Source organism: Pituophis catenifer, unplaced genomic scaffold (assembly GCF_029215685.1).
Source record: "Pituophis catenifer annectens isolate HBS135680 unplaced genomic scaffold, rPitCat1.0.hap2 SCAF_18, whole genome shotgun sequence".
Classification (NCBI taxonomy): Eukaryota; Metazoa; Chordata; class Lepidosauria; order Squamata; family Colubridae; genus Pituophis; species Pituophis catenifer.
Genome location: NW_027256898.1, coordinates 8,309,150 through 8,336,800, shown reverse-complemented (window position 1 = coordinate 8,336,800; position 27,651 = coordinate 8,309,150). Strand labels below are relative to the sequence as shown.

Below are 27,651 nucleotides of genomic sequence, written 5' to 3'. Positions count from 1 at the left end.
CTGCCCTGCCCTCCCTTAAGTAGAGAGACACACCCTGTTCAAACACCCATAAATGAAGCTGCCAGACCAATTTGTGCCATGCAAGGCCAGGGGTCTCGGGATCGGCTTTCCAAAAATTATTGCCAGGAGGAAGAAAAACTTAAGAATCCAGTCTGGGGAGGGAGGGAGGGAAGGAAGGAAGGAGGAGAAAAGGAGGGAAGGAGAAGGAGGGAAGGAGAAAAGGAAGGAAGGAGAGAGAGAAAGGGAAGGAGAAAAGGGAGGGAGGGAGGAAGGAGAAGGAGGGAAGGAGAAAAGGAAGGAAGGAGAGAGAAAAAGGGAAGGAGAAAAGGGAGGGAGGGAGGAAGAAAGGAAGGAGAAGGAAGGAAGGAGAGAAAGGAAGGAGAGAGAGAAAGGAAAGGAGAAAAGGAAGGGAGGAAGGAAGGAAGAAAGGAGAAGGACAGAAAGAGAAAAGGAAGGAAGGAGAGAGAGAAAGGGAAGGAGAAAAGGGAGGGAGGGAGGAAGGAAGGAAGAAGGAGGGAAGGAGAAAAGGAAGGAAGGAGAGAGATAAAGGGAAGGAGAAAAGGGGGAGGGAGGGAGGGAGGAAGGAAGGGAGGGAAGGAGGGAGTTTAGCATGATTAACTCCAGGTGCCGGATCCATAAAACAAGAAGCAAACAGTTGTCCTACCTCTGTCAACATCTGTAGGAGCAGCTACAGAGACCCTGCCTGGATTAATCCCTTCCCCCCCCCTCTCCCTTACAAGAAGAGGGTAGTTGCCACAATGCCGCACCTGTAACTTTGTGTAACCTCCACACACCCGGTGATTAACCAGGGGAGGAAAAGAAGGCAGGATGTAATTCTCTCCAGCCAACACGCACCAATTTCCTTATTCTGGGTTGTTGTGTATAAAGTGTAAATACAGTGGGGTCACTTACTCGGCTTCAGCCTGAGGATCTCGGCAATCTGTCAAAAAGAGAAAAAATAAATAATTCCCATCATTTGGTAAGCTGAGAAATTCAGAAACACCGTGAAGAAGAATAGCGAAGAATAGCAGCCTTCTCTGTATTTTTTTAGTCTTTCTACTTTGTGGGCTTCTGAGAAAAGGTGTGATTGGGAATCTTTTCTGCCTTCGCCTGCTAGGAACTATACAGTAGTGGCCATAATTGTGGAAACCTTTTGGGAAAAGTGTATTTTTGAGGGTTTTTTTTTCTTTTTTCAATTTGATTTATATGCCGCCCTTCTCCGGAGACTCAGGGTGGCTTACAATGCGTTAAGCAATAGCCTTCATACTTTTGTATATTTTATACAAAGTCAGCTTATTGCCCCCACAAACTGGGTCCTCAATTTACCTACCTTAGAAAGGATGGAAGGCTGAGTCAACCTTGAGCCTGGTGAGAATTGAACTCGCAGTAATTGCAGGCAGCTGGATGTTAAATGCTGCCTTAGTAGGAGGCATTAGCCTCCTACGCCACTCAGGCTCCACTCAGGTTTGATGGCTAATAACACCACTTTTTTTTTTTTTTTTGAGTTTCAAAATAATAATATTCCACTGTTGGAATGGCCTGGGAACAGCCCAGACCTTCACCCAATGGAAAATCTATGGAGCCGACTACAGAAACTGGTTAGTCAGAAGCAACCCAGCAATAAAACCCAGTTAACAGAAGCCATCATTCAATCTTGGTTTCACATGATAACAGCTGCAGAACTAAAAGACTTGGTTCACTCCATGGGAAGACATTATCAGGCCGTCATTCATGCTAAAGATTTACCCCACGAAGTATTAACTGACATGGTGATCATTTTTGTATATCTCTTTTTTTCCTACTTTTTCACTTTTCTTCTTTATACCGCCACTGCCATTCTTCATAAAATCCTTCATAAGCGTCAGTGGTGGGTTTCAAATTTTTTTACTACCGGTTCTGTGGGCGTGGCTTGGTGGGCGTGACAGGGGAAGGATACTGTAAAATCTCCATTCCCACCCCACTCCTGGGGGAAGGTTCCTGCAAAATCCCCATTTCCTCCCGATCAGCTGGGACTTGGGAGGCAGAGTATAGATAGGGGTGGGGCCAGTCAGAACTTTTACTACTAGTTCTCCGAACTACTCAAAATTTCTAGTCCAACCCTCTGCTTAGGCAGGAAACCCTACACCACTTCAGACAAATGGTTATCCAACATCTTCTTAAAAACTTCCAGCATTCACAATGGAGCATTCACAACTTCTGGAGGCAAGTTGTTCCACTGATGAATTGTTCTCACTGTCAGGAAATTTCTCCTTAGTTCTAAGTTAGTTAGTTAGTCAGTCAGTCAGTCAGTCAGTCAGTCAGTCAGTCAGTCAGTCAGTCAGTCTGTCTGTCTGTCTGTCTGTCTGTCTGTCTGTCTGTCTATCTATCTATCTATCTATCTATCTATCTATCTATCTATCTATCTATCTTATATCAAGAGCCTTGGTAGTACAGTGGTCTAAAGCATCCTGTTATTAAGACCAGCTGCCTGCAATTACTGCAGGTTCGAATCTCGCCAGGCTCAAGGTTGACTCAGCCTTCCATCCTTTCTAAAGTAGGTAAATTGAGGACCCAGTTTGTGGGGGCAATAAGCTGACTTTGTATAAATATACAAAAGGATGAAGGCTATTGCTATAATGCATTGTAAGCCGCCCTGAGTCTCCGGAGAAGGGCGGCATATAAATCAAATTAAAAAAAAAAATGCCGTCCTCTAAATTTGTTTGTTTATTTATTTATTTATTTATTTATTAAGCTTCTATGCCGCCCTCTCTCCGGAAAGGACTCAGGGCGGCTCACAGCAATAAAAACAGACAAAATCAATATCAAGTGTTAAAAACCATTAAAACTCCCCTTAAAAACCCCTTCAGTCCAATCCGGCCTGGCGAAATAACCATGTCTTAAGGTCATGGCGGAAAGAGCGGAGGTCAGGGGCCACCCGGAGCTCCAGGGGGTATTGATTCCATAAGGTAGGTGCGCCCACAGGGAAAGCCCGTTCCCTAGGAGTCACCAGGCGACACTGCCTGGCCGACGGCACTCCAAGGAGGCCCTCCCTGTGGGGAACGCACCGGGCGATGGGGAGCTGTCGCTGGCCGCAGATGGTCCGTCAGGTACCTCGGGCCTAGGCCATGTAGGGCTGTATAGGTGATAACCAGCACCTTGAATCTCACCTGGAGGGCAACCGGTAGCCAATGCAGGTCGCACAGGAGGGGTGTAACATGAGAGTGTCGGGACACTCCCATCACTACCCGCGCGGCCGCATTCTGCAACAGCTGAAGCCTCTGAGTGGTCTTCACGAGCAGCCCCACGTAGAGAGTTGCTTCTCTCCTTAATGAGTCTCCACCCATTGCTTCCTGTCCTGCCCTCAGGTGCTTTGGAGAATAGCTTGACTCCCTCTTCTTTGGGGCAGCCCCTGAGATATTGGAACAATGCTATCATGTCTCCCCTGGTCCTTCTTTTCATTAAACTAGCCATATCCAATTCCAGCAACTGTTCTTTATATGTTATGTTATAATATATCTGTCAGACTACAATGCTATCTCAAAATTAAATGAATTTCCAAACTGCCAATCTTTAAGGAAATCTTTCTTTAATTGAGCACAGCCACCGGATCATGACTCCGCGCGGACAAGACTGACCTTTTGCCCCCCGATCCCTCCCTTTCCGATCCCCAAATCTCTGCTTCTCATTGGCTATCTTCCAAGTTATTCTTCAAACTCCTTTTCTCGTCATCTCCCAGGAATGTGCCCCCTCCCCTCATTTCCACGACAACCTGGCTTCAAAGGGATTTAGCAGGCAAAAGTTTCAGAGTTTATCTCTCGCTCTCCTCTGCTTTCTATGCCAGCGTTGAAACGCTGACAATACATAACTATGTTATGTTATAATAATAATTTTAATTAGCAATTTTATGATGTTTGTGTATCTATATTTTTCTTGACTGTACACCGCCTTGAGTCCTACGGGAGAAAGGCGGTATAGAAATATAATAAATAAATAAATAAATAAATAATATGTTTATTCTCCAGTCCCCTAATCCTCTTTTGTGGCTCTTCTTGGAAAAATTTGTAAATAATGTAAGTAGAAACTTAGTTGAAGTTGTATTGTTGCAATTAGTGTTAACACAGTACAGTTTTGGTTATTAACATGTATGTTGAGATTTATCATTGATCTGTCTCTGGTTTTGCTTTATTTGCATTGTTATCCTGACGTGGCGCTGTCTTTTCAATAAAATAAAATAAAATAAAATTGCTAAATAAAATCTGATTTGGGGGCCAAATGAGGTCTGAATGCTCGCTTGCCCTTACCAAGATGGGAGCTGGAATCCGAGGTGGTCAAGGGAACTCGATCCTCCAGGAGTGCCTCTTCCGCGTCCCAGCCGCCCAACGGCTCCAGGTCATCGCTGATGCTGGACCGTCGCCTGAGGGGTGGGTCCTGCAGTGCCCCCTTGGTGCCCAGCTCCGTCCTGGCATTGCTCACCACGAGATGGGTGGCATCGTCTTCTTCGCTATCTTCAAATTCAAAGGCTTCTCCGACATCATCAGCGTCCCCCTCGCTCCCTGCACACAGAGAAAAGGAAATATTGTAAATTCGGGCAGGAAAGGAGCTAGTCCTCATGAAACACTCTTCAGTCCACTTCTAAAGAGCGGAAAACAAAGCCAATTCAGACGTTGGGTTTCCTGGCTTGAATCTTCCACTGGACCTGACCTGATTAATGCTATTCTGTTCGTTCTTAATCCCATTTTTTAAAATCTGCTACATACAGGTATAAGGGACGCGGTGGCTCTTTGGTTAAGACGCTGAGCTTCTCGATCGAAAGGTCAGCAGTTCAGCGGTTCGAATCCCGAGTGCCGCGTTAACGGGGTGAGCTCCCGTGACTTCTGCCAACCTAGCAGTTCGAAAGCACATAAAAAAAATGCGAGTAGAAAAATAGGGACCACCTTTGGTGGGAAGGGAACAGCGTTCCGTGCGCCTTTGGCGTTGAGTCATGCCGGCCACATGACCACGGAGACGTCTTCGGACAGCGCTGGCTCTTCGGCTTTGAAACGGAGATGAGCACCGCCCCCTAGAGTCGGGAACGACTGGCACATATGTGCAAGGGGAACCTTTTACCTTTACCTATATAGAGGTACCCAAAAAACTGGTTTAATTTAGTAAACTAAGCATGCGCAGAGGGTCAGTGATGACGTCCAGGTGGGTGGGCGGAGCCTACAGCCACCGCCACTACCGGTTCGCCACTGGTTGGTAGATCTAGTTCTAAACGTACAAGAGTCAGACTTGAAAGTGGATAGCTGCAAAAAAACAGATATTTCTTTCAAATATATGATTCCCGCCCCCCCGCCTCGTCATTCTGTTCTGGGCCTCCTTTTCTCTAGCTCAGTTTGGAGTGAAACGTCCTTGCACGGAGTCTGGTTTCGGCCGAGTCCCGATTTAGACCAGGTCCAGCTGCCCTCGTAAAGACCAGGGATTAAAGCTGGAGGGGGTAAACATTGCTACCGACTCATGTAAGTAAGCCAAGCCGCTGAGAAAGTCTCCCTGGAAACTTTCGGGAGGAAAAGCGATTTTTAAAACAGGTCTAAAGCACGGAGGTTCGTGGCAAGACTTAAAGTTTAAGTTGTAGGAATGCAAAGGTGGGAAGTTTTTTTTTTTAAGTCCCCTCCAACAGGAACCGCGGTCTAAACTGCAAGTAGAGGTAGTCCTTGACTTACAAGAGTTCATTTAGTGACCGGCACTGAAAAAAAGCGATTTATCACCGTTTTTCACGCAACCGTGGCCGCAACTCCACAGTCACACAATCAAAATTCAGACACTTGTCAACGGACTCATATTTGTGACCGTTGTCGCAGTGTCACGTGATCCCCCTTTCCAACCTTCTGACAAGCAAAGTCAACGGGGGAGCCAGATTCCCTTAACGACCGTGTGACTAACGTAACCAATGCAATGATTCGCTTAACAACTGTGGCAAGAAAGGTCGCAAAATGGAGCAAGCTCACTTAACAAATACTTCGCTTAGCAACGTAAACGTTGGGTTCAATTGTGGTCATAAATCGAGGACTACTGGTCCAGGCAGTCCTTGATTTACAACCAGTCGCTTGGTGACGATCTGAGTTACGACGGACCCATTTATGGTCACCCACTACAATTTACCATGGGTCTTGCCAGAAACGGAGGTTTACTTTTCTGCAAAAAATGTTGAATAATATCTTTGCTTACCGATCCCCAGTTTCACTTAATGACCACTACAAAAAAGGTCATAAAAACAGGTCTGGCACACTTTACAACTGGGCTCAGTTATGATTGTAAATCGAAGACTACCTGTCGGAAGAAAAATGTTCGCCTTTCCCTCCAGCGACAATGTGGTCTAGCTCAGTGATGGCTAACCTTTTTGCCGTCGCGTGCCAAAAGTGGGGGAAGCACGGGGGGGGGGTTGTGCGCGTGCGTGCCCACACCCATAATTCAATGCGCCCCACCCCCTGCACATGTACGTACAACTGCCCCACGTTCCCCACCCTTTTGGCATGCGATGGCATGGTGGGCCTGGTAGACCCGTTTTTGGCCCTCCCCAGGCTCCAGAGGCTTTATTGGAGCCTGGGAAGGGCAAAAATAGCCTTCCCACCACCTGGAGGTCCTCCGGAGGCCAGAAATGGCCTGTTTGCTTGATTTCCGGAGGGCCCAAAAATCACGTGTTCCGGAGCTGAGCTAGGGCAACACTCACGTGCCCACCGATATGGCTCCGTGTACCACCTGTGGCACGCGTGCCATAGGTTTGCCATCACAGGTCTAGCCTCTTGCTCTGCGTTTATCTGCAAACTGAACTCCCTGGCACTATGGATATAGGTCAGTGATGATTAACCTTTTTGGCGCCGAGTGCCCAAAGCGTGCGTGCAAATGCACGCGTGCATGCCCCAACCCCCAAAATGTAATGTGAGCGCCCCCCATGCATGCGCCCTGCCCCTCCTCCATGCATGCATGCATGTCCCCCCCCCCGTGCATGTGCCCACCCCTGCACCTCATTTTGGCTTCCAGGTTGGTGCAGGAGGCTTCCCAGGCCCAAAATGGGGTGTGGGGGACCCTCGCGTGCCCCCCCTGCACCCCGTTTTGGCTTCCAGGTTGGTGTGGGCGGCAGAAATGGAGTAAAAAGGAAGGGCGTGCTGGGGGGAATCTGTGGAGAACTGGGAAGGCCGTGCCCACCGTGGATGCGCGGCAAAGATCCAAGGACCAGCTGGGTGGCGGGAGGCGCGCACGTATGCGCGGTGGAGCTGGGCTGGGGCAACGGCTGGTGTGCCCACAGACAGGGCTCTGTGTGCCACCTGTGGCACGCGTGCCATAGGTTCGCCATCACGGATATAGTTGGAAATAGATATTTTATATAAGTGCAGATCTCAGGGCGTTCTCGCACCAATTCCTGGGAGCCTCTTTGCGTCTGATTTTGTTTTTTTGCAGGTGACGGTACCTAGTGATGCCCTTTTGGCGGGCTGGGAAGAGGTCATCTCACTCTGTCTCCCACACTTTCCTGGGGCTTCTGTCCTCGTCACTTCCCCTGCCGCTTCCCTGAGGAGAAAAGGAAATTAAATCTGTTCAGCAGGGAGTTTGCTCTTCTAAAAAAAAAAAAAATACTTTCCCTCGATCCTTGTCCTCATGTAAAGCCTCTTCTTTCTAAAACAGGGATCAGCAACCTTAAGCACTCAAAGAACCATTTCGACCCATTTCCAACAGAAAAGAAAACACCGGGAGCCACAAAACCTGGGTGGGCGTGGCCAACTCGATGTCACTCACTTCCACCAGTCACATGACCCCCCCCCAGCCACACCTACCCAGCTGTCATTAGGGCAGAGAACTAGTTGTTAAAAAACACCGGGAACCACAAAACCCTTTTGATAACTCTCTCTCTCTCCCCTCCCTCCCTCCCCCTCTCTCTCCCTCTCTCTCTGTCTCTGCCCTGGCCGCTTCTCCATTCCCCCCCCTCCCCGCCGTCACCCTTACCTTCTCAGGCCAGGCGAGGAGTGACTGGGAGGGGAGGGTGAGGGGCGGGGCCAGCCTGTGGTGGGATCACCCGACAGGGAGCCACAGCAGAGGGCCCAAAGAGCCGCATGTGGCTCTGGAGCTGCAGGTTGCTGACCCCTGTTCTAGAAGATAATTCGCAGTGGGCATATCCACTCATGGGTCAGGGGCAACGTGCAATCCATGCAGGGATTAGCTAAAAAAGCAGGGGCAGCCCATGGCATCGGTGCGTGGTTTTTTTTTCCCCCACCCGCCTCTTGTGCTTGGAAAGGTAAAATTTTACTTTTCAAATTTTCTGCCTGGGGAAATTCATGCCTATGTCCTTCAACCTCCTTAGATGTCCTTGTTAAGAAGAGGGGAGGAGAATAATACAGTCCAAAATTATAATAGGGATTACAGTTTAGACCAGTGGTGAAATCCAAATGCTTTTACTACCGGTTATGTGGGCGTGGCTTGGTGGGCGTGGTGTGGCTTGGTGGGCGTGGCAGGGGAAGGATACTGCAAAATCCCCATTCCCTCCCCACTCCTGGGGAAAATATATTGCAAAATCTCCATTCTCACCCCACACTGGGGCCAGCCAGAAGTGGTATTTCAAAATTTCCGCTACCGGTTCTCCGAACTGCTCAAAATTTCCACTACCGGTTCTCCAGAACCTGTCAGAACCTGCTGAATTTCACCCCTGTCTTAGATCACTTTTGCTCAGTGATGGATTGCACAAAAGACAGATAGAAGAATAAATTGCCGTGTTGCTTTAATTCATGTTGGGCGGGACCTCCGAGCAAAATGCACTCATCCAATTGTTTCAGTTGTAGACTGAAGTTGGGTGATCGTCATCACTCTAATCCACGTTGAGGTTCCTCCAGAAACTGGTGAATGAGACGATGATGGAAAGATGCCAACTCAGACATTAACCGGTCTGGAATCATCTCGAGGGCGTTCAAGCAAAGGGCAGAAAAGAAAACTTTTGTTACAGGGCAGGCATCGCCTTGCCCGACCGTCTACCTTTCCATGCCAAGGCTGGGCGTGGCAGAGGAGACGTGCCACCGCCAGGGCCAACCGTGTGTTGCAATCCGACAAGCTGACAAAACATGTTTGGCTTCTTTATCTTTTGTCAGGTTCAGCAACGGTGCTAACGCGTTTGCCCCGAAGTGACAAAACAACTATGAAATGTGGGTAACGTAGGATCACCCAATTAGCTCTCCAACCGCAACGCGCCGGCAGAAGGTGGATAAAAGTTAGCCTGTTTTCTCCCATCACAAACCGGCTCGCAGGAACCAGATGGCGGAGAAACCTGGCTAGCTGCGGAGAAGATCGATCGGGCGGCATCCATATGGCACTTGTTAGATTACAGAGGCTTTCAGATGCCTGCCCGCTTGAGAGACAGCTTTGGAAGTGGCCAGCTTGGGTGACACGAAGGCTCCGCAACGGCCTTCACACAACATAACTCACCTGGTTAGTCAGAAACACAAGTACTGCGCAGTGGTGAAATCCTCCTCAGATCACCACTGGTTCGTTGCCTGCGCATGCACGCCAAAAGCTAACTACCGGTTCGCACAAACCGGTAGCTTTTTAAACTACCAGTTTGCCTGAACTGGCAGTTTTATCCCTACCAATTCGCCCAAACCAGAGCGAACCGGTAGCATTTCACCCCTGGTACTGCGCCTACACTCACAAATGACATTAGTTCTAGCTTGGGCATTTTAGCGAAACACAAAGTGTCAAATTTGCAAAAATTCTGCTCGTGGTCATTTGATACCGGGGTGTGTGTGTGGTGGGGGGTGTAGCTCAGCCTGGCAGGAATTGGAAATAGAATAGAATTTGGCTTTGGCCCCCTAAAGTTTTGCATCTGTCACCAGGCCAAAGGCCGGGGATGAGGGAGGGTGTAGTCCGACCGAGCTGGGGAAAGTACCCAAAAACACCTTTCGCCTCCATTTCATTCCTTGTGGATCGAAAGAAATGCTTGATCACACGCCAGAAGATAACCGGGGAAAAAACAAAACATTTCGGCAGCCAAGAATGTCCAGGGTCAAACTTTGCTTGCAGCAATTTGTGTGAGTGTGTTTGTTTGTGTGTGTGTGTGTGTGTGTGTGTGTGTGTGTGTGTGTGTGTGTTTTTTAATGGAGAACAGAGTCCAAAATTTCACAACCATCAATCTCTAAGTTCACCATCTGCCAAACTGGGTGGGGAAAAAAAAACACTAAACAGAGATAGGAGGCCTGAAAGGCGTGTATTGTAATTTACAAGCTGCTTTTGCGGATCAGACAAGTAAATCAACTTCCTCTTTGCTGTGTGTGTGTGGGGGGTCCAAGTACTCAAATCCTAGAAAGCCCCCCCTCCCAAATTGTTCAACGCCCACTGAATTTGGGACACTTCGGGAAGATCGGTAATCCCGGTGTCCTTTCGGATACTCAAAATCATGAAATTATTATTATTATTATTATTATTGCAGGGATACCTAAAGAAGAGTTTTGACACTACAAGGAGGGAAATTCCTAAATTTTTCTGCAGGGAGTCCTCAACCTATGACCACAATGGAGCCCAAAATTGATGTTGGCTAAGTGAGAAATTTAATGAAGTGAGCTTTGTCCCATTTTACGACTTTGTTAAGTACTGTATTTTTCGGACTATAAGGCGCACCTAAATTTACATGAGGAAAACAAGAAAAAAAATCTATTTTTTTTCAGTATTCAGTCTATAAAAGGAAAAGGTTCCCCTCGCACATATGTGCTAGTCGTTCCTGACTCTAGGGGGCGGTGCTCATCTCCGTTTCAAAGCCGAAGAGCCAGCGCTGTCCGAAGACGTCTCCGTGGTCATGTGGCCAGCATGACTCAACGCCAAAGGCACACGGAACGCTGTTCCCTTCCCACCAAAAGTGGTCCCTGTTTTTCTACTTGCATTTTTTTTTTTACGTGCTTTCGAACTGCTAGGTTGGCAGAAGCTGGGACAAGTCACGGGAGCTCACCCCGTTACGCGGCCCCAAGGATTCAAACCGCTGAACTGCCGACCTTTCGATCGACAAGCTCAGCGTCTTAGACACTGAGCCACCCACATCCCTAAATTCAGTCTATAAGACCCACTTAAATTTTCACCCATTTTTAGGGGGCGGGGGGAAAGGTGCGTCTTATACTCTGAAAAATACGGTAAATCACCTCAGTTCTTAAATTAGTCACGCGGTAAGTTTTGCCCCCACCCCCTTGAGTTTGCTTGTCAGAAGGTCGCCAAAGGATATCATGTGACTCTGGGCCACTGCAACCGTCGTAAAGGTGAGTCAGTCGGCAAGCGTCCAAATGTAAATCCCGTCACGGTGGGGATGGCGCAACGGACATCAGGGTGGAAAAATGAGTCATAAGTCGTTTTTTTCAGTGCCAAATGAACTGTTGTTAGTCAAGGACTATCTATTCTTTGGAGCACCAGTTGCAATTTGAATATTCCGATAAAAGGGCAAGTAAGCCAACTGAGGATACAAGTTGCTGTCCTGGGACCAAGGAAAAATATTTTGCTTTTTTCTGTAACCAACCAAACTGGTTTGCGGTTTTCTGGATTTTGAAGTTTTCCGATTTTTTTCCTCCTCCTTTTCGACTCCCTTTTTTATCTTGTGCTGTATCCTTAGGTCAGTGATGGCTAACCTTTTTGCCATCGTGTGCCAGGAGTGGGTGGGAAGGGGGGGGTCATGTGCATGTGTGCCCACATCCATAATTCTATGTGCCCCGCCCCCATACATGCGACCCCCCCACACTCCTGGCATGTGAAGGTATAGTGGGCCTGGTAGGCCTGTTTTTCTCTCTCCCCAGGCTCCTAGAAAGGCTCTGGAGGCTGGGGAGAGCAAAAAATGGGCCTTCCCGTCCCACCGGAAGTTGGCAAACAGACCGTTTCCGGCCTCCGGGGGGGGGAGGCCGTTTTTTGCCCTCCCCAGGCTCCTAGAAAGGCTCTGGAGCCTGGAGAGAGCAAAAAACAGGCCTTCCCTCCCCACTCCCGAGGCCCTCTGGAGGCAGGAAACAGCCTGTTTCCCTACTTCTAGTGGGCCCAGAAGGCCCGAAAATCAACTGGCACCAGAGCTGAGCACGCATGCCCACGAAGTGGCACGCGTGCCATAGGTTCGCCATCTCGGCCTTAGATTATAAGTGGCACACGTGCCATAGGTTCGCCATCATGGCCTTAGGTTATAAAGCCGAAAAAGAACGGATGGCATATGAATCAATTTCAAAAACAGTCTGGAAATTTCTCTTTTTCTTCTCTCCATTTGTCCTATGAAGCCAAGCGGAATTTGGAATTGTATTTTCTGTTTCAGTCAACTCTGTTGAGACTAATGGGCCTGTTTTGTCTTGTGGTAGGGGAGGATATTGTAGATAAAGGCAATGAGTAAACCATCTGTGGACTACAGGTAGTCCTCCAACTTCATTGTTGTTGTTAGTCGTGCCCGACCCCATGGACCACGTTCCTCCAGGCCTTCCTTTCCTCTACCATCCTCCGGAGTCCACTGAAGCTCACGCCGACTGCTTCGGTGACTCCATCCAGCCACCTCGTTCTCTGCCGTCCCCTTCTTCTTTTGCCCTCCATCGTTCCCAGCATTCGGCTCTTCTCCAGGGAGTCCTTCCTTCTCATTAGGTGGCCAAAGTATCTGAGTTTCCTCTTCAGGATCTGGCCTTCTAAAGAGCAGTCAGTAAGGGTTGATCTCCTCTAGGACTGACCGGTTGGATGGCCTTGCAGTCCAAGGGACTCGCGGGAGTCTTCTCCAGCACCAGAGTTCAAAGGCCTCCATTCTTTGGCGCTCAGCCTTCCTTATGGTCCAACTTTCACAGCCATCCATTGCAACTGGGGAAACCATCGCCTTGACTATACGCTCTTTTGTTGGCAGGGTGATGTCTCTGCTTTTTAGTATGCTGTCTAACATTGCCATAGCTTTCCTCCCCGGGAGCAAGCGTCTTTTCATTTCTTGGCTGCAGTCCTCATCTTGGAGCCCAGGAAAATAAAATCTGTCACTACCTCCGTTTCTTCCCCATCTATTTGCCAGGAATTGAGAGGGCCAGATGCCATGATCTTCATTTTCTTAATGTTCAGTTCTTAATTTAATTAAGACCTTCTGACAAACAAAAGTCAATGGAGAAGCCAGATTCACTTAACAACCGTGTGACTAGCTTAACAACAGCAATGATTCACTTAACAACTGCAGCAAGGAAGGTCGTAAAATGGAGCAAAACACACTTTCACTTAGCAAGAGAAATCTGGGGCTCCACTGGGGTCGTAAATCGAGGAGTATCCAAATTCAGACTTAAGTAAGCCTTGCAACCTGGTTTCTGAACACGCTCGTTTAATGTTTTAACTGCGATTAGCTATTAACATTATTTGTTAATATTGTTAGTATTAACAGCAGCTCCTGTTAATCCCCCTAGGATGCTGTTATTAAACAGCAGTGGACATTTTCAAACTTGAGTTCAACCTGGATTGTACAACTGGTGGTTACGTTTGTTCACACCATGCTAAACCATAGTTTGCACCCCTGAGCCGCCCCATCATCCCCAGTAAAAGATAGAATGGAATGGAATAGAATGGAATGGAATGGAATGGAATAGAAAATATGGAATGGAATGGAATGGAATGGAATGGAATAGAAAATATGGAATGGAATGGAATGGAATGGAATGGAATGGAATGGAATGGAAAATATGGAATGGAATGGAATGGAATGGAATGGAATGGAATGGAATGGAATAGAATAGAATAGAATAGAATAGAATAGAATAGAATAGAATAGAATAGAATAGAATAGAATAGAATAGAATAGAATAGAATAGCTTCCCCATGGTTACGTGAGCTAAATTCAGATGCGTGGCAACTGGCTCTTATTTATGACCATCGCTGTGTGACCGTCGTTGTGTGACGGATTCATTTAACAACCAATTGTGTTACTAACTTATCAACCGCAGTGATTCACTTAACCACACTTGGCAAGGAAGGTCGTGAAATCAGACAAAACTCCCTTAACAAATGTCTCACTTAACAACATAAATTGTTGGGGTCCATTGCGGTCGTAAGTCGAGGATTGCCTGTAATCCTTGGCGAATTTAACGGCAGACTCTACCTTTATGTGTTTGGGGGCTCTAGGGGCGAAGAGGAGAAAGAAGAGAATATTTTGTGGGTGCTAAAGAGGATAATTTCTCCTTTAACGAAGAAGTGAGCCCAAGGAACCAGTCTGGGATCTCTTGAGGCTATCCATCCTGTAGACAGTCCCTGCCAAGGGTACATCTGTGCTATCCCCAACCTAATAGGAGAGGAGAGGAGAGGAGAGGAGAGGAGAGGAGAGGAGAGGAGAGGAGAGGAGAGGAGAAGAGAAGAGAAGAGAAGAGAAGAGAAGAGAAGAGAAGAGAAGAGAAGAGAAGAGAAGAGAAGAGTTGAGTTGGAAGGGACCTTGGAGGTCTTCTAGTCCAACCCCCTGCTTAGGCAGGAAACCCTATATAATTTCAAACAAATGGTTATCCAACCTCTTCTTTAAAACTTCCAGTGTTGGAACATTCACAACTTCTGGTGGCAAGTAGTTCCACTGATTAATTGTTCTCACTGTCAGGAAATTTCTCCTTAGTTCTAAATTGCTTCTCTCCTTGATTAGTTTCCATCCGTTGCTTCTTGTCCTGCCTTCGGGTGCTTTGGAGAATAGCTTGACTCCCTCTTCTATGGGACAGCCTCTGAGATATTGGAAGACTGCGATCATGTCTCCCCTAGTCCTTCTTTTCATCAGACTAGACATATCCAGTTCCTGCACCCGTTCTTCATATGTTTTAGCCTCCAGTCCCCTAATCGTCTTTGTTGCTCTTCTCTGCACTCTTTCTAGAGTCTCCGCATCCTTTTCACATTGTGGTGACCAAAACCGGATGCAGGATTCCAAGTGTGGCCTTACCAAGGCCTTATAAAGTGGTATTAACACTTCACATGATCTTGATTCCATCCCTCTGTTGATGCAGCCCAGAACTGTGTTGGCATTTTTGGCAGCTGTTGCACACGGCTGGCTCCTATTTAAATGGTTGCCCACTAGGACTCCAAGATCCCTCTCACAGTGACTACTATTGAGCGAGATACTACATATACCGTACCTGTGCATTTTGTTTTTCTTGCCTAAATGGTAAATTTAGTACGGTATAACGGTATCACGTACGGTACAATGTATAATGAGTACGGTACAATGGTAAATGCATGCAAACTTCAGCCCTTTCGTTTGTTCCCACCCAATTCCAAGATGGAATTTACTTACAGGGTGGTTATATATAAACCGTTCCCTCTTCATGCCCAGCCAGTTTGTGCTGATCTCAGGAAGTTCTCTTGTGTCCTGCATGGCATTTGGGACACTTTATACACAGTGACCTTGCTCCTCCTTCTGCAAACCTGGCATTATGACCCGGGCTATGCCTTAGAATTAGCTTTTGATTCTACAAAAACCACGGTGTGCGTGGGGGAGTGTTATTCGAAGGCTCTGCACTAGCATGGAAAAGTTAAGATATTTTCCCCTAGTTTAAAAAAAAAAAAAGGTGGGAGGGAGATTTACGTGGAAGAAAAAGAGACAAAATAATAAAGGAGATTTGTAGGGAAAAAAGAGAAGCGCAGAAACATGGGGGGGGGGGGCGAGGGGAAAAGCGGGCAAATGGCTTGCCCGAAAGATGCCCTCTGGCCTGGCACAGCCGAGGCAGCTCTAGGGAGACGTCCACTTACCCCGAAGGCTTGGACCCCCGTCTTGTTGTGGGGGCTAGGCTGACCTGGCGGGAGAAAGCAGCATGATGTGGCTTTAGAAATCCAGCCTCCTCCTTCGTCTCCTCTGGCGGGGAGGGTGGGGGGGAGGTTGCAGAGGGGGTGCCCGTTAAGTCTCCCCTCTTGTGTTGTTTGGCGGTGCCTCCATGGCTGGGACAGAGCAGGATCCGGGCCTCCAGCAGGTCCTCCTCGGCCGAGGAGGGGAGGAGAGCCAGCACGGAGCTCTCCTCCGCTGCCCACCCCTTGTGCTCTCCGTCAATCGCAGCCCGGCCATGGGTTGCCGGAGCATCCAATGGTAGCCCTGCCTGCCTCCTCAGCTGGCCGAAGGGCTGCTGGGGCCAGAGGGAGAGGAGGCAGAGGAGGAGGAGGAGGAGGGCAGCGGTAGCAGCAGCGACCCAGACGAATGTCAGCCACACGTCACACGCGGAGGATGGGAGAAGTCCACGCACCAGATTTTCCCTCCCCTCTTTTCCTTCCATCCTTCCTCTCTCGTCCTCGCTTCATCCTTCCTTCTTCTTCCTCTCCCTTTCGTCCTCTTACTTTCCTTTCTTTCCCTTCATCCTTCCTTACTATCTCCTTTCTTTTGTTCTCTTCCTTCCTTCCTTTTCCTTCCCCTTCCTTTCTCTTTCCCTTCCTTTCTCTCTTGCTTCCTTACTTTATTTCTCCATCTTTCTTCTTTCTCTCATCCTTCCACTTTCCTTTCCCTCTTTTCCTTCCATCCTTCCTCTCTCGTCCTCGCTTCATCCTTCCTTCTTCTTCCTCTCTCTTTCGTCCTCTTACTTTCCTTTCTTTCCCTTCATCCTTCCTTACTATCTCCTTTCTTTTGTTCTCTTCCTTCCTTTTCCTTCCCCTTCCTTTCTCTTTCCCTTCCTTTCTCTCTTGCTTCCTTACTTTATTTCTCCATCTTTCTTCTTTCTCTCATCCTTCCACTTTCTCTTTCCTTTCCCTCTTTTCCTTCCATCCTTCCTCTCTCGTCCTTGCTTCATCCTTCCTTCTTCTTCCTCTCCTTTCTTTCCCTTCATCCTTCCTCTCTCTCCTTTCTCCCTTGTCCTCGCGTCATCCTTCCTTCTTATCTCTCTTCCTTTCTTCCTCTTATTCCTTTCTTTTCCTTCATCCTTCCTCATTCCCTCCTTTCCTTCGTTCTCTTCCTTTATTCCTTTTCCTTTCCCTTCCTTCCCTTCATCCTTCCTTCCTTTCTCTCTCCCTTCCTTTCTCTCTTGCTTTCTTATTTTATTTCTCCATCTTTCTTCTTTCTCTCATCCTTCCACTTTCTCTTTTCTTTCCCTCTTTTCCTTCCACCCTTCCTCTCTCGTTTCTTCCTCATCCTTCCTTCATCCTTCTTTCTTGCCCCTTCTTCTTCTAGCTTTCCTTTCTTTCCCTTCAACCTTCCTTACTTTCTCCTTTGTTCTCTTCCCTTCACTCTTTTTCCTTTCCTTCCTCTCCCCCTCTCTTCCTCTTTCTCTTACTTTTCCTTTCTCCATCTTCTTTCCTTCCTTCGTTTCTCCCTTCCTTCCTCTTACTTTCTTTTCTTTCTCCATCTTCTTTCTCTCACCCTTCCTTCCTCTTTCTCTTCCTTACTTTCCTTTATTTCCCTTCATCCTTCCTTCCTTCCTCTTTCCCTTCTGTCTCTTTCCTTTCACTTTCCTTTCTTTTCCCGCCTCCCTCTTCATTTCATTTTCTTCCTTCTTCTATCTCCTTTCTTATTCTTCCTTTCCTTCCTCCCTCTTTCTCTCCCTTCCTTCCAGCTTCAATCTCCAGAACTGGTTAGAACCCACAGAGTAACTCTTACAGCTGCTCTTATTAATAACCTGAAGTGATTCTGACTCAGTTTCCCTCAATTGCCTGACTTGGAAGCTAAGAACCTCCCTAATAAGGATTCACAGCTATGAATTTATTACAGGTAGATAAAGCAAAATATATAAAGAGTCAGGGCAGATAAGGTTCAACCTGCAGCCCATGTTAAAAGAAATTAGGTTACATTTGATTTACTAAGCAGGATTTGGGACATAAAACACATGGAACTTTTTTTTCACTTCTTCCCTCCCTCCCTCCCCTCCTTATTTACTTCTCTTTTTTCTTTCCCCCTTTCCTTCCTTGTTTCCTTCTCTTTTTCCTCCTTCCCTCCCCCCTCCTTCCCAGCCTTTGTCTCTGTCCTTTTCCTCTTTTCCTCCCTTCCTTCTCTTTCCTCCCTCCCTCCCTTATTTACTTCTCTTTTTTCCTTCCTCCTTTCCTTCCTCCCTTCCTTTCCTTCTCTTTTACCTCCTTTCTTCCCCCCTCCTTTCCAGTCTCTTTGTCTCTGTTCTTTTCCTCCCTCCTTTCCCTTCCCTTTACTCCCTCCCTTATTTACTTCTCTTTTTTCCTTCCTCCTTTCCTTCCTTCCTCCCTTCCCTTCCTTCTCCTCCTTCCCTCCCTCTTTCCCTGCCTCTGTCTCTGTTCTTTTCCTCCCTTCCTTCTCTTTCCTCCCTCCCTCCCTTATTTACTTCTCTTTTTTCCTTCCTCCTTTCCTTCCTTCCTCCCTTCCTTTCCTTTTTTTTTTCCTCCTTCCCTCCCCCTTCCTTCCCAGCCTCTTTGTCTCTATTCTTTTCCTTTCTTCCTTCCTTCCCTATCTTCTCAGCCTGGTCAAGAAAATCCTGCTGACTGCACAAGACTTACTTCTGAACAAACTCCTGTCCCTCCTGCCTGAAATGGACTTTTTACTGATCGCAATTCAGCCAGCCACGGATTTTCGTGTCCTGACACCCTTTCCAGCTTCCTTGCGCATGGACAGACACCGCATGCCAAGAAGGAAGTCTTAATATTTATCGGCGAGATAAAACGCACAGCTCTAAATGACATAATGACTTTCAAGGTATTTATTCTTCCTGTCTGGAATTCAGAAGCGCAATACAGCTGTTGCTTTACATAAGATTACTAATCCCTTGAACCAGGGGTGAAATGCTCCCGGTTCAGACCGGATCGCCCGATCCGGTAGCGATTGCGGCGGGTGGTTCGGAGAACCGGTAGCAAAAATTCCTGCGGCCCCCCACCACCACCATGCCCAGCTGAGCCGCACGATCATCAGAGGCTTTTTTTTTTTTTTTACTTTTAAAAGCATTTTTGCTACAACTTCTTCCGCTGAAAAAATGCTTTTAAAAGTAAAAAAAAAAAGCTTCTGATGATCGCGTGACTCAGCTGGGATCGTCAAAGGGATCGTCAGATGATGATCCCAGTTGAGTTGCCTGATCGGCAGAGGCATTTAAAAGAAAAAAAAGCCTCTGCCGATCAGGCAACTCAGCTGGGATCGTCAGAGCCTTTTGAAAGCATTTTTTTACAACCTTTTCGCTGAAGAGGTTGTAGAAAAAACGGTTTTGAAAGAAACAAAAATTGGCCACGCCCACCCAGTCACATTACACCACCACCACCAAGCCACGCCCACAGAACCGGTAGTAAGAAATTTTAGATTTCACCCCTGCCTTGAACCCTTAAGAGTTTGGGAAGATAAATCTCATGGAGGTTTCTCTCATCTTGCAATTTATTTTATTTATTTACAAAATTTCTATTTTGCCCATCTCACCTAAGGGACTCTGGGTGGGTTTACAGTAGCACAATCAAACAATATAAACGCCTGGATTCAGATAGCCCATTTTACGACCTTTCCTGCCATGGTTGTTAAGTGAGTCACTGCAGTTGTTAAGTCATTCACATGCTCGATAAGTGAATCTGGATTCCCCCATTGGCTTCGCTTGTTAAAAGGTCACAAAAAAAAACCATGACCCCAGGACATGGAAACCGTCATAAATACGAGTCAGTTGCCAAGCATCTGAATAGAATAGAATAGAATAGAATAGAATAGAATAGAATAGAGTAGAGTAGAGTAGAGTAGAGTAGAGTAGAGTAGAGTAGAGTAGAGTAGAATAGAGAAGAGAAGAGAAGAGAAGAGAAGAGAAGAGAAGAGAAGAGAAGAGAAGAGAAGAGAGAATATAATAGAGAATAGAGTAGAGTAGAGTAGAGAGAATAGAATAGAGAATAGAGTAGAGTAGAGTAGAGAGAATAGAATAGAGAATAGAGTAGAATAGAGAAGAGAAGAGAAGAGAAGAGAAGAGAAGAGAAGAGAAGAGAAGAGAAGAGAGAATAGAATAGAGAATAGAGTAGAGTAGAGAGAATAGAATAGAGAATAGAGTAGAGTAGAGTAGAGTAGAATAGAGAAGAGAAGAGAATAGAATAGAGAATAGAATAGAGAATAGATTAGAGTAGAGTAGAATAGAGAAGAAGAGAAGAGAAGAGAAGAGAAGAGAAGAGAAGAGAAGAGAAGAGAAGAGAAGAGAAGAGAAGAGTGAATAGAATAGAGATTGGATTGGATTGGATTGGATTGGATTGGATTGGATTGGATTGGATTGGATTGGATTGGATTGGATTGGATTGGATTGGATCGGAACGGAACGGAACGGAACGGAACGGAACAGAACAGAACAGAACAGAACAGAACAGAATTCTTTTATTGGCCAAGTGTGATTGGACACACAAGGAATTTGGTGCAAATGCTCTCAATGAACATAAGGAGAATAAAAGACATTCATCAAGATAACAAAGATACAACACTTAGCGATAGTCATAGGTATCAAATAAGCTATCAAATCATATTAGGAAACTAATAAAAACAATATAAATTGAAAGATACAAGCAACATGGTTATAGTCATAAGTGGGAAGAGATAGATACTAGGAAGGAAGAAAAGAATAATAGTAATACAGTCTTAATAATTTATTTGACACATGACCACGGGGAATTTTGATCACATGACCACTGGGAATGCTGCAATGGTCATTAAGTGTGAAAAATGGTCATAAGTCACTTTTTCCAGTGCCACTGAGACTTCAAACGTTCACTAAAGGAACCATCGTAAGGGCTAATTATAAAAGCACAGATATAGCTACCTTGTTTCCCTGAAAATAAGACCTCCCCTGATAATAAGCCCAATCGGGCTTTTGAGCGCATGTGCTAAAATAAGCCTCCCCCCCTCTGAAAATAAGCCCTCCCCAAAAATATTTAAACACAGAGCTGGAAATCAGGTAAAACAGCAAGAGGAGCCCCGTCTTCCTCCACGCACCCCAAAATTATTAGTTCAATTTATATGCCGCCTTTCTCCAAAGACCTCCCCGAAAATAAGGCCAAGCGCTTATTTCGGGGTTAAAAAAAAAAAGACAGGGTCTTATTTTTCAGGGAAACACGGTAACAGTTGCTAGTTTTGGGGGGGGGTTTTGAAAAAAGTTTTCTTTAATTTTTTTAAAACAAAAACATAAAACACATCTTTTCCAAAACAAAGCATTGATCCGGTCACAAACTAATACAAATCACTAACAATTCTTAACTTCCAATTAACACAACTTAATATTTTACTCAGTTACTTCTCTAAATTCTATCAATTTAACGATGCCATTATCCCAAAAACCCATTACTTAAATCTTAAATCCTAACCAAATATCATTCCATTTTTCTCTTTCTTTTTGCTTGGATGGATATATTTTAACACTATAAATCATTACAGCTATTGTAAGCATTTAAAAAACATTTTAACAGTTACTAGTTAAAGTGAATTTTTAACCCATGTCAGTTCCAATGACGCCTCTAAGCTTTTCTGACACTTCAAAACTATTCCCCCCCCCCATTCCATCCGTACGAGTATTAGTACCAGCTGGTGTGATAAGATTATCTACAAATATCACCAGAGTGCAGAATGACTACCAACTTCAGAAAGGGCTGTGTGGCGTTTGTAAACTTTAAAAAAAAAAGATAATTCCAGTTCATCTGTTATCTGTTAAGTGAAAGAGATTCCAGGAGATTCCAGGAAAATTTTCTGAGAGACCAGTTGGTTAATCCTAATCAAGGAGTGGATTAGACGGGGCTCTTTTTTCTACCCTCTGAGCACTTGCTTGGCGTGTTGTGGATTATGTGTCCCTGAAGTTGTGTGTGAACATTAAGATGGAAGGGAAGGAGGGGCTCGGAAGGGGCTTTATAAGATGAAACGAGAGGGAACGATCACACAGGGATTGGCGCACACCTTCTTGAACGCCACGGCTAATCTGATGTGTCGGCGGGAAATAAATCAGACCTTCCATCTTTGAACATCAAAATCTCTTAATGGGCTTAAGGATTGAAACCAGATCGGTTACGGTCCCTTGGCTGATTTAACTGCTACCAATTCCTGAAGGTTTTGGGGTGGAAAATGAGGGATACACAAGCTTGAAAATACAACTCCTAGAACTTTCCAAAGCTTCGGCAAACTATGAATTGGCTACATTTAACAGGAGAAATGATTCTACTTTCCTTTCATGGGAATGAACCGTTTTATGAATGGTTCATTCACGAATAACTACAACGATCTAACACAAATAGATTTCACAGAAGATAACGTTGAAAAGGCACAACGTAGACTGAAATCATCTCTATCTATTGGACCTGATGGACTATGTGCATACTTCTTAAAAAAGCTTTCCACTGTTATAGCAGAACCCCTAAGCATAATCTTTGAAAAATCTTTCAGGACCAGCTCCCTACCCAACCTATGATCACTAGCCACGGTCATCCCTATCTTCAAAAAGGGAGACGCCAGCCTAGTCGAAAATTACAGACCAATCTCTTTATGCTGCGTCACCTGCAAAGTCATGGAATCAATCATCAACCAATCCATTACCCTCCACCTAGAAGCAAACAACCTACTCTCAAATAAACAATTTCAGAAAAAAATTATCCTGTAATCTACAACTTCTACACTGCAAAAACATAAGGACTACAAATCTTGACCAGGGCAAAGCAATAGATGCAATTTACATAGACTTCTGTAAAGCCTTTGATTCAGTGGTACATGACCAACTACTTCTAAAACTAAAATCCTATGGCACCTCCGGACCCCTCCATAATTGGATAACCGCGTTCCTGTCAAACAGACAACAAGTGGTTAAAATAGGGAGCGCCCTATCAAATCCTGCACCTGTTAATAGCGGTGCCCCCCAAGGCAGCGTTCTAGGACCAACACTCTTCATACTATACATAAATGACCTTTGTGATTATATTATAAGTAACTGTGTTCTCTTCACCGATGATGTAAAACTATTTAACACCACCATCAATGCTGCTGCCCTTCAAAAAGACCTTGACTTTGTATCAGAATGGTCAAAAAATTGGCAACTTCAAATCTCAACCAACAAATGCTCTGTCTTACACGTTGGCAAAAAGAATCGGAACATAAAATACAAGCTGAGTGGACACGACCTTGTAGATGACCCTCACTCTGTCAAGGACCTTGGAGTACTCATATCAAATGATCTAAGTGCCAAAGCCCACTGTAACAACATCACCAAAAAGACATTAAGAGTTGTAAACCTAATCTTGCGTAGCTTCTTCTCTGGTAATATCACACTACTAACCAGAGCATACAAAACATTTGCTAGACCAATTCTCGAATACAGCTCATCTGTCTGGAACCCGCACTACATATCGGACATTAATATAATTGAGCACATCCAGAAATATTTCACAAGAGTCCTCCACTCCTCTGCTCGCAACAAAATACCTTATGCTACCAGACTTGAAATTTTGGGCTTAGAAAATTTAGAACCACGCTGCCTTCGGTATGACCTATGCATAGCTCATAAAATCATCTGCTACAATGTCCTACCAGTCAATGAGTACTTCAGCTTCAACCACAACAATACACAAGCACACAATAGATACAAACTCAAGGTAAACCGCTCCAAACTCGCTTGCAGAAAATACGACTTCAGCAACAGAGTGGTCAATGCCTGGAATGCACTACCTGACTCTGTGGTTTCATCCCAAAACCCCCCAAAATTTTAACCTTAGACTGTCTACTGTTGACCTCACCCCATTCCTAAGAGGTTTGTAAGGGGCGTGCATAAGAGCACCAGCGTGCCTTCCGTCCCTGTCCTAATGTTCCCTTTAATTGTATTCATTTTATGTATTCAATTCACGCTTATATATATTATCTAATACGTACTCAACAAACAAATAAAATAAAATAAATAAATGAATCATCTTCCTAAAATTTCCTGCAGGCCCATGCGGTCTTTTAAAGCCATTGTGGATTGTACAAACCATCATTTCAGGTTTGTAGCCAAAACTGGGCAGTCCAGGGATGAGCTAGAATACTTAACAGAAAAGCTCAATTGAGGTACAAGTTACACTGGTAGTATTTTTAATCTTTTGGCTGTTTTTAAAGACAAAATAGGGGCCTGATTGGTTTTTTTTTTTTTTTTAAACTCGGTGGCTTTTGCTGACTTGGACAATGTAATATTTCAACTTTTCAACTTGTTTATTTTTCAATAGGACAGTCTTTTTTTAAAAAAAAATGAGAAACATGTTTTTAAAGCAATTTAAGTCTAGGTGAGTTCTCGGAATGGGAAGAAACGAGCAAATATCCTTTTGCTGAACTCAGTTGAAATTCACTTTTGCATCACACACCCCCAAAGCACAACTTTGCCATTAAAATTTAGGCCTGGATGCAATTGGTTGTCAAACACACAAACACACATAACTGAAGGAAAAGCCATCCCAATAAATCATCATTCTTTTTTTTTTTTCCTCAATTTTTTTTATTTTATTGAAAAAAGGTTAAAATACAAACCACCAGAATATTTTTTTTAAAAAAACACACATACAAGAGAACAGACATTAATAAAAAAAAATGTCTTAAAAAAACTGGCCAGGAAGAAATATAGACACAGAAATTATAGAGCCAACTCCATATACCTCCCGGAAGTTTTACACTGAGCTACGAAACTATGTGAGAGGATATCGAAAGCTGACACTTGGGCTTGATAAATTGATACTTGCAGCCTGAAACTTAATGTGGAATGTGTAACTCCGTAGCATCAGAGTGTGTTAATATAATGCAACTGGCAGTTGGAACAGAGGCGGAGGGGGAGTAGAATGTCCCATCCCGCAGCATCCATCGGTATACATCTGGCTAGCATCCTGTCAGTGTATGAGAGAGTTGAGGGGTGTTTGGAAACTCAAACAGTATTTGCTGTGTGAGCAAGGAGACAGGAAGGAGGCTGGACGTGGCTTAGCTCAACTGTTCTGTAGTAAAGTTGCTTGCTGCTGTGAAAGTAAAACTGAAAGTGCAACTCCTCTCCTTTGCTTGTGTTTTGCATTTGGAGCAGATTTCTTTTCAGGTGGGGAGGGGGAGTACAACTCCTTAGCATCAGAGCGTGTTAATAATAATATAGGAAATACTAATGCTCTGATGAGCTCATTTCGACAAATCCTTTCTTAGTGAGCACCTAGAAGCCAAGAGAAACATACGTGGCAAATTTCAAGTTTGTAGGCTTTACGGTTCTGGAGATTTCATGATTAATGCGCGAGTGGTTTTCGCTTTTATATACATAGATAATAGCAGAGAACTCTCTGGGTTGACAAGTGTCAAATGATTTTTCTTTAAGGGGTTTGATGGAGAGTAGGAAACGGATTTAATACATCTAATTATTCTATCTGGATTTTTTGGGGGAAGATAGATTGGCTTTGGAGATTGGATTTATTGTATTCAGTCAATCAGCAACTGAAGAGGGGGTCAAGCTATTCTCCACAGCACCTGAGGGCAGGACAAGAAGCAATGGGTGGAAACTAATCAAGGAGAGAAGCAACTTAGAACTAAGGAGAAATTTTCTGACCGTTAGAACAATTAATCAGTGGAACAACTTGCCTCCAGAAGTTGTGAATGCTCCAACACTGGAAGTTTTTAAGAAGAGATTGGATAACCATTTGTTTGAAGTGGTGTAGGGCAACGATGGCTAACCTTTTCCAGACCAAGGGGCCAAAGTGTGTGCCCAAACCCCCAAAATGCGATGCTTGTGTAGCCCCCGCACATGCGCCCTACCGCCCGTGCATGCACACGTGTCTGCGTATGAGGCAACAGTTGGTGGAATAGATCTGGAAGGTCTTTTAAAAATTGCTGGTTGAGGTAGCTGGTCCCGGCTATTGTGTAACTAAAGGTTACAGTGACATGAAAATGATCAGGATCAGATTACATTGTGAATTCCTATTTTGTTTCTGAGTTGGGACGCCATTTTTCCAGATAGATAGATAGATAGATAGATAGATAGATAGATAGATAGATAGATAGATAGATAGATAGATGATAGATAGATAGATAGAGAGATAGAGAGATAGATAGATAGAGAGAGAGAGAGAGAGAGAGAGAGAGAGAGAGAAAGAAAGAAAGAAAGAAAGAAAGAAAGAAAGAAAGAAAGAAAGAGATAGAGGAAAGAAACAAAAAGTGAAATTTGAGAAGTATTAAGGTTAGCTAATAATGATCATAAAGAGTTAACTATTTCCATGTACATTACAGGTTGCAATCTATGTAAATAACAAGTAAATAACATGTATATATGATCATAAAGAACTGTACATAAGTACCTGTAATAATACCCAAACCATATACAAGCAAAGATACAATACTATGTAAATAATATGTAAATAATTTAACACCACGGAACCGAAAAACACAGAATTGTATTTCTATATTTTCACAATAAAAACCAATAAAAAAAAAGATAGATAGATAGATAGATAGATAGATAGATAGATAGATAGATAGATAAAGATAGATAGATAGATGATAGTTAGATATAGATGATAGAGAAAGATAAAGAAAGATAGATAAAGAAAGATAGATATAGATAGATGATAGATAGAGAAAGAAAGAAAGAAAGATAGAAAGAAAGAAAGAAAGAAAGAAAGAAAGAAAGAAAGAAAGAAAGAAAGAAAGAATTCTTTATTGGCCAAGTGTGATTGGACACAGAAAGAATTTGTCTCCAGTGCATAAGCTCTCAGTGTACATAAAAAGACAAGATACACTCATCAAGAATCATAAGGTGCAACACTTAATGATAGTCATAGGGTACAAATATCTGACTGCCTGTGTGCTCCCCAACTCCAGGTAGGATACAATCTGGGCTTAATTCAGTAAAACATTTTTCTTTTGTTTTGAAACCTGCTTTACAGATAGTCCTCAATTTACAACAATTTGTTTAGTGACCAAAGTCACTAAAGTGTTCAAAGTTACAACAGCACTGAAGAAAAGTTTTTTAACATGACCCTTGCAGTCACAGGATCAAAATTCAGATGCTTGGCAACTGACTCGTATTTATGACGGTAGCAGTGTCCCGGGGTCCTGTGATCCTCTTTAGCGACCTTCCTGGCAAGTAAAGTCAACGGGGAAGCCACGTTCACTTAACAACCGTGTTACTAACTGCAGCGATTCGCTTAACGGCTAGGGCAAGAAAAGTTGTAAAATGGGGCAAAACTCCCTTAACAACTGTCTCACTTAGCATCAAAAATTTGGGGCTCAATTGCAAGTTGAGGAAAACCTGTATTTTCTGCAAGCTATTTATTCATATTAACATGGGGTGGGCGGGTAGAGAGGTAAATGATAAAACGTGGCTGAGGACCTCATTGTGTAAATGCATGTTCTCACCTGCTGATGTCACATCCATAACTTGGGTTCCACCTTATAAGGTGAGGTCATGGTTTACCTGTTGCAACCCTACTTCTTTAACAAATGCTGCAGACCTGACATTATATTAAAATATTTCAATGACTTCCTTTTTATAAAGAGGTGCAGCTCAGAGGCACTGCAGACTCTGTAGGCGGAAGGTCAAAAGCTGCCTTTGGATTGAAGATTTGGGAGAAAAACATCGTTTTTGTGATGAAATCCTTGGGGAGCTTCTTACCTCCGGGCAGGCAACACTGGGCCAAATACCATATTTTAGTTCCATGCAAGGCAGCATATCTGATATTCAGGTTTCATATGACAGAAAGAACACCCAAAGTTTTAAAACTCTACTTCTGAATCAGAGGAAAAAAACCACTCTGTCTATGCTCAGATTATTTCCTTTTCTGCCTGGGTATTCAGAAGGGAGGGTAGGGAAATCAGAGATCAGCTTATAA

At 44.6% G+C, this 27,651-nt stretch overlaps 1 protein-coding gene across 2 annotated transcripts in view; it reads right to left on the bottom strand.

Annotated features, from left to right (window-relative positions):
* ARHGEF10L (Rho guanine nucleotide exchange factor 10 like) overlaps positions 1-15,807 on the bottom strand; it is an 88,369-nt gene extending 72,562 nt beyond the window's left edge. For both annotated transcript variants that reach the window (XM_070956254.1, XM_070956251.1), the window contains exons 1-4: positions 15,673-15,807; positions 7,427-7,524; positions 4,281-4,532; positions 913-940 (exon numbers count right to left, since the gene is read on the bottom strand). In XM_070956254.1, the coding sequence (XP_070812355.1) occupies positions 913-940; positions 4,281-4,532; positions 7,427-7,463 (317 nt within the window). In that variant the 5' untranslated portion in view covers positions 7,464-7,524; positions 15,673-15,807. The remainder of the gene's footprint in view (positions 1-912; positions 941-4,280; positions 4,533-7,426; positions 7,525-15,672) is intronic.
* Positions 15,808-27,651: the final 11,844 nt, after the last annotated feature.